This window comes from Cebidichthys violaceus, unplaced genomic scaffold (genome assembly GCF_023349555.1).
Source record: "Cebidichthys violaceus isolate CVI_PGR_0920_01 unplaced genomic scaffold, fCebVio1.0.p SCAF_9, whole genome shotgun sequence".
Lineage (NCBI taxonomy): Eukaryota > Metazoa > Chordata > Actinopteri > Perciformes > Stichaeidae > Cebidichthys > Cebidichthys violaceus.
The window spans coordinates 16,742,219-16,754,636 of NW_027176975.1; the positions used below are offsets into that span (position 1 = coordinate 16,742,219).

General features: G+C 40.4%; 2 protein-coding genes across 2 annotated transcripts in view; one reads left to right on the forward strand and one right to left on the reverse strand.

The window, feature by feature from the left end:
- LOC137867099 (syntaxin-binding protein 1-like) overlaps positions 1–2,714 on the reverse strand; it is a 28,383-nt gene extending 25,669 nt beyond the window's left edge. The window contains exon 1 of the mRNA XM_068703532.1: positions 2,659–2,714. Coding sequence (XP_068559633.1) covers positions 2,659–2,695 — 37 coding nt within the window. The 5' untranslated portion in view covers positions 2,696–2,714. The remainder of the gene's footprint in view (positions 1–2,658) is intronic.
- Positions 2,715–5,597: 2,883 nt separating this feature from the next.
- Positions 5,598–12,418, forward strand: part of LOC137867327 (protein Niban 2-like) — a 35,161-nt gene continuing 28,340 nt past the window's right edge. The window contains exon 1 of the mRNA XM_068703864.1: positions 5,598–5,838. Coding sequence (XP_068559965.1) covers positions 5,784–5,838 — 55 coding nt within the window. The 5' untranslated portion in view covers positions 5,598–5,783. The remainder of the gene's footprint in view (positions 5,839–12,418) is intronic.

Sequence of the window (12,418 nt, forward strand, 5' to 3'; positions counted from 1 at the left end):
TACAAGCTCCTGGGTGTCTCCATCAACAACAGACTGAACTGGACTCAATGCTGTGCCCGGAGACACCAACAGACTCAACAAACTGGTTAAGAAGGCCGGCTCCATCATCGGCTACAAACAAGACAACAGGTGGTGGAGAGGAGGACACTGAAGAAACTATTATCCATATTGGATAACCCGGACCACCCTCTCCACCACCTACTGCAGGGACAGACTGATCCAGCTCCGCTGTCACAAGGACAGATACAGGAGAACATTCCTGCAATAAGACTCTATGACAAATCACAAGACTATAACACTGTTACACTGTTGTTGTTTGTTTGTTTGTTTTGTTTAATCTTTGCACTATTGTTTGGTTAGTTAATTTAATATTATTCTATTTCATTGTATATATTGTGCATATTATATCTAATATTTTTTACTTTACCTGTACCCTAATTGCTGTTGTAGCGAAAATAAATTCTCCTTGCGGGATTAATAAAGTAACTTTCCAAATCTATCTAGCGCTTAAACTTTTTTGCTATTGGGTTCATCCCAACGCACATGCACAGTCATAAGGATTTTTGGGGTTTTTTGTGCCGTTGTGCCAGCGGGCCTTCCTAAAGTCCTCACTTGCAATAGGATGTGGCTGTGCAGATAACTGCCAGTCATTAGGAGCTCACACAGCCAGTGAGATGAACTCTGTTTTGACAGAGCCACACCTTGCGAGTGCCCTCTGTTATGAGCAGCCACTGTGTCCTTCTTTTGTGTACCGTGTATACAGCATACTGAGACAAAGCGCACGCAGGGCAGAGTCGGTGAGACACTTCCCCTGCCTCATTCTGAGGACCAAAGGATGCTCAAATAGCAATCTCTCTCTATGGCATTTGTGGCAGGATGAAATGGCTTCAGCATTCACTTTCACTGTAGATAGGGCCAAGTCGTTATCTACCAATGTTTGAAGGTAGGTTAACACGAGAGGCCTGGCCTGTCTCCAGGAGGAGGAGGGAGGAAATGTCCAGCTGTGACAGCGCATCTCTGCACCATGGAAGCTGCCCCAGCTTTCCTGCTAGCAGCTGAACCAGCTTTGGCAACCATGACACGGTTGTGTGTTCTGGTGCCACCAGAATGACTCTATGATGTACACCGCTCTGATAGAGAGAAAGTGGCTGTGAGGCCACAGCAAAAGGCTCCTGGTTGTTTGCAGCAGCCGGGCAGAGCACACGCAGCCCTGATGGTTGATGTACGTTGTCTGAGCTTCTAGTCTGCATTGAGCACTGCTCGTTTCATATTTTTTCAAGTCATCATGAGTTAAATAATTGTCAGGTTTGAGTGAAAAACTGTCCTCGTCACTTTTAACAAGCACACTGGAAGAGGGGCAGGACAAATAGCCTGCCACGAAGATATGATCAAATGTGCTTTATCTTTGAGTGTGTTGTGGGCTTATTGTGTATGTTATGCTAATGTTTTTGTTAATTGTTTTTATTATGGAATTTATGGTGTCCTCATGTCTGGAGCACTGGACCAAAATAATTTCCCCATGTGGGATAATAAAGTTGATTTGAATCTGAACAAAATAAAGGTATCCACGAGATGTTTCCTCATCTTCAAAATCTAGCCTCACAGAGCAGCAGGTGGCATGCTACATGCTTCATTCAGAGCAGCTACTCTACCTCGTGCTGCATTTTCAATTCTGCAGTCTTATTTCTGTTATTAACTTATTTCTTTGATTTTTTTATGGACTGTTGCTTTCCTTGTTCTTGTCTTCTTTTTTCCCTTCTCCGATGAAGATGTCAGTGATGAGGAGGCCGTTAGTTAACCAACCTAAAGGAGTGTTTTATTGGAAAGACGCACTATTTAATCAAACACTGAAACTAAAATGTAAAACTGCAGCTGTGAATATTTCCCGACACTTTTCACTCTCGTGGAATGATCTGTATCATTCCAAGATTTGGCATCGCCTTGAAAGAAGAATCGTCATTCAATTATATTGGATTTGTTTCAGTGTGCGGATAGGTTTGCGTGAGACCAAACTGACCTGACGCATTTAATCTTTCTCTACATTATAATAAAGACTGCATGATGTTTAATAATGGACTGCTCTATGCTGCTGTTGATATGCTGCAGACCGTAGAAACACGCGTTTGTTTAGTTGTTACAGTGGCTTTTGGAGTTGATTCGTTCCTCTTGCACGTCTCCTCTGAGAATGATGTCAAAGCTCTTAATCCGCACAGACACAGATTAGCGAGGCAGGATTTACACCAAACCAGGACTCCGTGCCCTTATACTATGTACGTCAATGAACGATAGAAACACCACCGGACATATTCATATTTGTAATTCATATCACTGACACTACAATCTGGAGAAACTACCATTTGGCGAGCTGCATGGCTCGGATGGGTCTGTGCGTGTTTTACGCATCAAACTTCCCAAAATGATAATAAAAAAAAAACTGTCACCGAGATTTGCATTGACCTATATTACAGTCAATAACCAGAAAAGTTACATAATGCAAGCAACGCTCATATCTCCGTTTTGGTAAAGGGGGTAGCACTCCATGCCTTAACAATACTTTACATGATTTTGGAATAACGCTCATTAAATCAACCGGGGATTATTTTTCAACACGTTAGTACACCAGAAATTCAAGTATTCTAATACATAAAACACACTTACTTTCTCCAACAATGGCTTTTAGTCCAAGTGGTGCCATGATGAGCCCTCTGGTGATTGTCCACCTCGCTACACAGAAAACAGATCAGGGAAGGAATTACCGTCAAGTGCGCAACAATAAGTAACACACTTCCGTTCCAATTAATCCAAAATAAAAGCCTTTGGAGGGAAAGTAGAGCAGTGCCATTTGTAACATAAGTAATCATTATTAAATAAAGCACTGTGTGTTTCAAAGAGGAGTGTATGTGGAAACGTGGAAATCTCAACTCAAGGTCCACTATGTATGTTTGACTTGACCTAAGTATGGAACTTCACTCACATGACAACATTTGGTCACATATTAGAGGGAGGTCCTCCTCTCTGTTCGAGGATGGTCTTTCTAAATCTCATCCTCAGGCTTTCTCCAGTCATCAACTGACTGCTTGTCTTGACTTCATTCAACAGGAAGTCAGCACTAACTGCAAACAACACCTCAAGCTCTCTGCTGGTACATCAGGAAGAAAGGAGCAATTATGCAGGAAGACTGTAGTGGTGTATATTGTCATGCATCATATGTGAGACCTGGGGGGAGCACTACATCAGCGAAACCGCAAGGACCCTGGAGCAGAGACTGAGTGACCACTAGAAACACACATCTGTATGTAAACACCATACCAAAGCCGCTCACACGGATTGTATTGGTATACAATCTAGCAGTGCTTGCTACCGAACTGGCTGACAAGAAACCATAATAAAACCTTTTAACATCAAAAGTTCACAACATTTTTTATTCAAAAGGAAATTATCATTTAAATGCTGATTAGATGTGACCATAAAATCCTGGACTAACAGTCAATGTGACGACAATGAAATGACAGACATGAAGCTATTTTGGAATTTAGAGAACAAGACTACCTGGTGTCCACAGAGATATGAGAGTAGGAGAGCGCTGAAGACTTCTCTTAGTCACTGTTGGGTTTGGCCTCCATGAGAGGGCAGCAGAGCAGAAGTAAACAGCACATCAGCTCCCCTCAGCACAGAGGAGGACAAAAGATTAGAGGGCTCACTCTTTTGGAGGAAAAACACCGTCGCAAATTTGTGTGCACACAATTTCTCTGAGCCATGTTTTGTCCCAGCTTCCATATTTGATGTGGATATGACTGGAATCATTTCAACCATAGATGGTCTTCTTCAGGTAGTTAAAGAAGTGAACATACACCTGCTTATTTGTGATGAAATGCCACATACACACCAGACAATGTATCCAGTCTATCTCTCAAGTGTGATCACAACAGAATATATACATTTTATACTCTTGTCAAGTTCACCAATAAGTAAATTACATTACTTGCTTGTTGTCGCCTATATTATTGAATGATTTGGCAAATAAATCAGCAAAGATGTGCATGTAGATAATAGACCATGTATGTTCAATTCAATTCAATTCAATTCAATTTATTTTGTATAGCCCAAAACCACAAATTTACCTCAGAGGGCTTTAAAATCTGTAGACATACGGCATCCTCTGTCCCAGGACCCTCTGGGGTCACGGCAGGAGGCAGGACCAGGGTCCAGATATAACCACGATCCATGAAACCTGTGAGGACAGAAATCACAAAGACTCAGAGGAAGAAGCAAAGTCAGTAATGTGCATTAATGGGACATGAATTCATACAGGAGAGAGAGAGAGAAGAGTGGGTGTCAGCAGGACAATGGCAGGAGGCAGGTCCATGATCCATGGAAACCTGTTACATCAAAAAGTAAAAGTAAAGATTGTCAACATGTTGCAGTGTCCTAAACTTTGATCATTCCAGTACAGGTGTCCTCAGTCCCAGGTCCCATCACAGACAGACACAGATCACATCCAGGCCCAGGTATCTGCAGGGTGTTCACATTCTGACACAAAAGGTTACGTTTTCTTGATTTAGGACTTCATGTTTATACAAGAGAAATGAACAATACAAATTTAGCTTAAATCTCAATGGAAATGGATAAAAAACATTTTTTCCATAAAAAATATTAGGCAGGTAATTGTGCACTGGTTGTCTTATGCCATACAAGAAAATCACCTACCTTGGAACCTGAATAACAGACTTCTGATTTAAACATGTTTAGGTCAAACCATTCGATGGTAAAAGTATTCAAACGCCCCGGTTGAGCTGACAGCGACGGACTTTGTGAAGGCAGCGGAAAGATACACGTGTAACGACGTACAGTTTTCAAAATAAGGTGTTATTAAGGGACATACATGGAAATATGATTAAATCCAAGCATGTCCCTAATAAATACAAAATAAAATACCACAACATTGTGGGGGATACATCTTTGATATTTGGTTGCTGGAAATAAATTAAATTACATATAGACACAATATCAAGAATTAGATAAGTTCTGACATTTTCCAAAGTAAAAGTGCGACATTACTACAGTGAAATAAATTACGGGGTCACTGTAATGAATCATTACAATGTCAATGTCCTTCTTGTGAAATTATCAGAGAACTGTTCGTCATAACTTTTTTTTATTTCAGAACAAAGATATTCAATTAAACTTTTTTTTTAAAGATTACTGAAAGCCATGCACTTTGGGGTCCAGATGCAACCATGAGCTGTGGGATCCTGAAGGTGACATTTTTAGTGTCTTTAGAGTTTTAAAAAGCAGTGGTTTGTCCTCGAGGAGGAGTAACTGACCCAGTTCCTCTTCTTTATATCTCGCAAACTCCGTGTTTTTATGAGCCGACAGTTCTAGCCAGTACACCACGGTGCAGCCTCTGCCAGTGATGTATTAGATAAATGCATCACCTCAAAGTGGGGCCAACGGTATAATTCATACATAGTAAGGTGTTTCATGTGACTTTTCAGTCATTTAGACTCATGACCTCATTTTCCCCACGTGACATGTACGCACCGCCGCTGGAAGGTGGGAGTCTTCCTCCTCTACTTTAAAGAGGGCGTGTCTCTCCGTCACTTTTCTTGCTCGAATAACGTTTTAAACTTCCTTCCACGTTCCCGTGTGAACTGTTTGCTGGTCTCTTCTGAACGGGCTTCCTCAGGACTCTACGCTACTTTGGGGCGGTTTACCCTGCGTTTGTCTGAAGTACTTGTTAAAGACCAGCGGAATTCATCTTGGATTTTTGAGATTCGTCCGCCATGGGGGACGTGATTTCCAGTCACCTGGATGAAGCCAAGCAGGAGATGATCACAGGTAAGCAGCGTCTTGTGGAGCTTTGACTGGTACGTGCGCAGCTCGTCCTACCCGGTGTGAGAAAGAGGGCCGTTCTACCAGATGTTAGGGTCCCTCTGCTGCTTCATCTGCTGGCGCTGTAAACGCGAGGTACCGAGGACGTGTGGATCTAAACGGTCACCCCCTCAGATACATTTGAAGAGACGTGGACATCTTAACTTGAATTTGAATTATCCCCTTGTTTATTTCATTCACCTGTTCTATGACATCTTTTGTAAAGTGTGCTCCTCATGTTTAACTGTGTGTGTGTGTGTGTGTGTGTGTGTGTGTGTGTGTGTGTGTGCGTGCGTGCGTGCGCGCGCGTGTGCTAGAGCTTCTCTTCAGCTGGTTACTGGAGCTTTTCTTTTCTGTTGTATTTCTTGCCCTCCTAACTGTCAAAGGTACACCCATCACATCTAAAACATATCCGACTTTTCCAAATCCATGAAGCGTAACTTTATATTATTAAACATGAACTGCATTTATATTAATATATCATATATTAATTTACTTGACCAACAGTGTTTGGCAGCCACAGTTCAGAAATATTCCCTTTTTATTGCATAACAGAAGCAGAACATTAATGACATGGAACAACTTCTTCTTAGAAATTGACTTAAAACCAGTAAATCATTATCAAAATGGATGCTGATACATTTTCTATTGATTATTTTGGGCTTCTCTATACAAGTTTGTGTGACTTGTCTGAGAGAAAAACGCGACAGAAAAAACCCAATGGTTGTCAGGCTTTCTATGGAACGCAGGTGGAGCTGCATCCACCAGCCCCACCCTGTCTGTGACTATATCACACCTTGGTGACCCAGCTTCACTTCATTGTCACGGCCATTTGGACTTTGATCTTGCTTTAAATATAGGAATATTGCTGACAAGGCCCAACCCTCTGATCTTGTATCTTGAGTTGTTGAACTGTGTCACTTTATTGAAATGTATGTATTTGCAAAGCAGACACAGTGACTGTCAGTCTCTTACTAGCTTCACTCTTTCACTCATCAAACTAAGAATCCAGGAAAGATGGAGGCTGCGCCCTTATCCGTTTCAGCTCTTACAAATGTTTCCTTTTTTTTGGGCCTGTTGCAACATGTTCATTTGTAAGTAAAGTCAGATTTTGAGCAGAGTTGACGAAAGCATGTACGGTAACCGCTTTGTAACTCTCGATCCTTGATGTGATATTTAGTCCAGACTGAATGATGGCAAAAAATACTGGATGGATTGCCATGGACTTCTGTACAGAAATGGATGGTCCCCTGAGGTTGAATCCTACAGACTTTGGTGATCCACTGGGGCCGGTATTTCAAAATCATCCTAAAGGATTATATTGGTCGGGTTAAACTCTGATCTGATCTGAAAATTGGGTATTGTAAAGCAGATCCAAAGAATCCTGATCTTAAAGATCTGGATTCAGATTTGGTGATCCAATCCTACCTTTACTCCGGATCACATGCTGCATTAGGGTATTCAAAAACTTAGGGTAGAGATCTGGATCAGTTTGAAGCCAAGATTCAGGATCATTTGGATCCCACCTCAGGTGGATTTGATGTAGATTGACAAATAGCCTAGGCCTCACTCCTCCCAAATATTATTACCCAAGATGTTCATTACATCTTAAATTAATTTATAATCAGTCGAATGTGCCTTTCAAATGTGAAAGTGTATTAGTTCTGGTTTAGTTGGCTAGTTTTAGTGTAATTGGATAAATGGTTATCAATGCAAAATGGTTAGGCCACATTTGTTCCTGAAAACTGCTTAAAATACAAGTGTAACAAATACAGGCAACCTATTTCTAAAGTCTAGTTTCAATTAAATATTATAACTACATTATTTGTACCAAAACATCCAACATGTGTTTGTGTTTGTGGTTTACACAGCAGAGACAGGAATGAGGGGTCCAAGAGAGGTTTTCATTGTTTAATAAAGCAACACCACCAACAAAGAAATACATAGTTGTCCACTAACAAAAACATTTCACAATTTGGCCTGTAACAAAGCTATTTTATCAAGTTCAACAGAAATGAGCCTGTACATCATCAACCTCTGAAGCAAGCTTCTTCTCCAGCAGCTGTATTCACAGCTGTGTCTCTTGCTGCTGAATCACGGTCAGCTTCAGCTGCCATTGAGTTAGAATGGAACGTGCATTGTTAACATTCTACAAAATATAATTTACACAGTTACATGCTTATTTCAGTATGTTACCTTGCTGTTAGGGTCTGGTTTGCTAGTGATGGTTTGTGTAACAGTGGGGACCGTGAGGGAGAGTGAACTCTACAAGTGTGAGGTCTTAGTAACCTCCGAGGCAGAATGTTTTTTATAAATGCAAAAACATACAAATGACAACAATGTAGCCTAAAGAAACTCAACCCCCAAACAGTCCACTTCTGAATGAACTGAGTAATTAATTGTATGTAACATCACGTTTCCAAAGTATTGAAGCAGTCTTTGCACATGTTCGCTGCGTTCACAGGCATATGATATATTCCGCTAGCTAGCTGGATAGCTAGCTGATGTTGGCTAGTGCATGGCTAGTGCAGCAAAATCATAGATTCAAACACTATGAACGGCTTGGTGTTTGGTTCACGAGTAAAATGTATGGCATAATTCCAATTAACTCCCTTTTTAAAACTTTAACCACAGACCATTGTATACATTAATCAAGCAAGCTAGATCGCTAGCCCCCTAGTTACTTATAATATAAGTGAATTGAGCCAAGTTAGCTCCTGTTAGCCTAACCAAAGCTTAAATAGAGATCATTACACGGTCGTTTTAAGCAGGTGACAATTCAAGTAGTTGGTTAGCTAGAAATGTTGGTTGACCTCTGTATTGTGTTACAAATGCCACATATCACTAACATTTAATTACATTTTAACACGTAAGGCAACACTTGCTCCTTCTGGTAAATCGTCTGCCATGTTTTTTGTTCGGAGCCAGGCGCTAAGAGACTTTGAGTTTTTTGTAAATCCCTTCCCAGTCGTATTGGGATCACCGTGATTCAGCCTGTCAATGATTTGAAATACCACACTTGTTTATTGATGTTATTTTATAATAAATTACTTGCTTATTTATTACTTACTTTCTTTCCTATCCTTTCACATAGCTCTCTCACACACACACACACACACACACACACACACACACACACACACACACACACACACACACACACACACACACACACACATGCTCTCCCATCCACTGACTACATGTTGTTAACTGGCCTGTATTTACTGTGTTAGGGTCCGAGCACCGACGTAGTCGGAGCGGAGGACCTATTGTTGTTCTAATCTTTATTATTATTATTATTATTATTATTATTATTATTATTATTATTATTATCGTACCAGTTTCATCGCAAAAAGGAGGTGCTTGAGATACACAAGCCAGTCGTGGTGAAAATGGCCGTCTGAAGGTGTCGAGCTCTGGTATGAGAAATTTGCTCGATAGCGCCCTCTTTTGAGGTGCCCCCACATTCGGTTTCACCTAGCTGTATGACATTTTGTAGGTATATGTAACATGATGGGACGTACAAAAAATCCACTTGGAGGTATGCCCTAAATCCAACAGGAAGTTGCACAGTTTGAGTTTTATGGCATTTTTTGACCATTTCAAGGAACTGTACTTTAACAACAAACTCCTCCTAGCGATTTAACCTGATTGACTTAAAATTTGGTCAGTATGATCTTGAGACCTTTCCAGTGAAAATCTATAAAAAGATCAAATAGTTATTGAACTATGCATCCGTGGCGGCAAAAAAAAACATAATTCGCCATGAAACAGGCAGTTGTAACTCGGCCATACATTGTCTAATCTGCTTCAAATTTCTCATGTCATAACATCCTGACCCTGAAGACATTTACATGACAATTTAGAATCACAGTAATGGCACCACCTAGTGGCAACAGGAAGTCATAGATTGTGTACTTTTACATCTTCCTCACAGATTAATCAGATCCCTCTCAAATGTAGTCAAAAAAGCCTTAAGACCATAATAAAGCTTCATTGTGAAAAAGTTGTTTAAGGGCGACTAATTTCAATCCTTCACCGTGAACCAATAAACTGATGTAACGCGATTCCACGTAGTCATATCTTTTCTAAATCTCACATGTTTAATGAGACTCCAGGCCTGAAGACATCTACAGACCAATTTTGAATCAGTCATAGCGCCACCTTCTGGTAACGGGAAGTTACAGTCTCTATATTTTGGCTTACTTTTCTTGGTAGGTAAATCAGATCCACATCAAATTTTGTAATGTCAGCCAACAAAGTTTTTGACCTTGGAACGCATTCTTCGACCATTTAAAAAAAGAGGTGTTTTTGAGGGCCTAAAACTGCTCCGAACTTGGCAGACACGTTTAAAGTCTTAAATGTAGTTATCTGATCTGATTTTAATGCTTCAGAGTGACAAGTTGGCTCAATAGCTCCCCCTACAGAATTTAGATGAAACAGCCTTCGCAGTATGTTTTGCCTAGATGTACAAAATTTGGTAGGCACATATATTACATGTAGACTTAAAAAAAAAAGTAGTTGGGTTCATGCTCTAAACCCAATCTGAAGTCTTCAATTTTACATTTTGTATGTTTTTTTGCCATTTCCAGGCGCTGTACTTTAACAAACTCCTCCTAGGGAATTCATCAGATTAACTTAAAATTTGCGCAGTACAATTTACAGACCTTAGTGAACTCATCAAAAGCTTAAAGTTTCATGGAACGGCATTGACGTGGTGTGGAGGCCATTTTATATGATTCACCATCATGCATCAATCTGTTATAACTCGACTGTACTTTGTCAAAACTGTCCCAAACTTGACATGCTTGATGAGAGGACTTCTGCATGCCAATATTAACTCATAGTCATAGCGCCACCTACTGGCAACCATGTCCGTAAGCAGGATTCTATAAATACAGCAGTCCAAACACTTAAGTTATTAAAAGTGTTTGTGGGCACACCACCAGGTGTCGGTGGAGTTTTCATTAATGGTACAGTGAATTGTTTTTGCTCGTTTTTATAGTTCAATTTATTTTGTATAGCCCAAAATCACAAATTTCCCTCAGAGGGCTTAACAATCTGTACACGTATGAAATCCTCTGTCCCAGGACCCTCACATCAGAACAGGAAAAACTCCCTCCAAAAAAACCTTTTTAACAGGGAGAAAAAAGGAAGATACCTTGGGGAGGAGGGATTTTTTCCACATGGAACTATACATTCTGCCATGTCTCCTCGACTCTTCCCGCTTTGATTCACTCAGCAGTGATTGTCAGAGCTACCTGCACATACAGTCGATTTTGAGACCTGCATTTACTTTGACGGTCGTTATTTTGTCGATCTTTACAGGCTTACATTTATATTTTATTTTAGGAGCTACACTCAAAACATTTAAGGTTTAAGACCTGTCAAAATGACCTGGCTAAGCCGGTAGTCCATGCAGGAAATACCATCTAACTCGTGCATGCAGTGTCTGATGGTCACAGATATGTGTCCTGTCAGTACCCTCGACGTGAACAAAGGTGCGAGGGCCCGATCAATTCTGCTTGCAGCTTTAATTCTTCTTGTTCTATTGATGTATTGTATTTGTCTTGCAATAAAATAATGAAGATAAAAGAACCCATTATGTTCATGAGCATTTTGCCATTACCATTTAGTGTCTATTTTGGCTGTATACATTTTTTTTTGTCTCATTTCATTGAGCAAAAGAAGCCAAATATCTCAATTGTGAGGTTTTTTTTCTGTATTATATATTCTGTATATTCAGAAACCAGCCCATCAAAGAACAAATAAAGAATTTAAAAATATGTAGTACAAAATGTGTTCAATTTTCTTAAGTGATACTTTTCTATACTTGGTTTGATAGTCAGTCAGCAACTGGGCAAAGCTGCTGACTGCCCTCTGGTCTCTGACACTCATGTGAACTGTGTGGTAATTTAATTATTAGTATAGTAAAAAGCTTCTTGGCAAAAGATTACACGGTTGCCTGATGGAAGTGGAAACACAACAGGATACTTAATGCAAAGTGAAGGCTCCATTTTGACTTGGGGCCTAGGGGATTAATCAACTAATTACTCCTTATCTGCCCAGATCTATGTACTTTCTGGAAAAAACATTTTTATATCACTTAAGGAAATAATACTTTATCCCACTACAACTGATGGCCTGTTGCCCTTCAAAGACCATGCAACTTTCTGTGTTGCATTCGCTTTCTATCCTTAAACTCTGAATAAAGTTTTAGAACGCATGCAGCCAACTACCTCTCAAGAACTGGAGGTAGAAAGACATTTTTTAAGCTGAGCGTCATGGTTTTTGTTAATGCCTTTAGTGTTCACAGTGAGGCACACACATGTATCAGATGTGGAATCTGAGGAATGCATGAAAAAGTGTGGCTGGATAGAAACCTCCTCCAGGCCTTGAGCTGCACAGTCAGCGCCAAACTGTCTCTGCTGCCAGGACAAGCCCAGTGCCTTGCTGGCTTTATGGGAAGGGCCTGGATTTAGCAATATGCCGTCCACACAAATACACACCCATTTATTCATTTTGTCCATTCTTGATGCACTAAGAA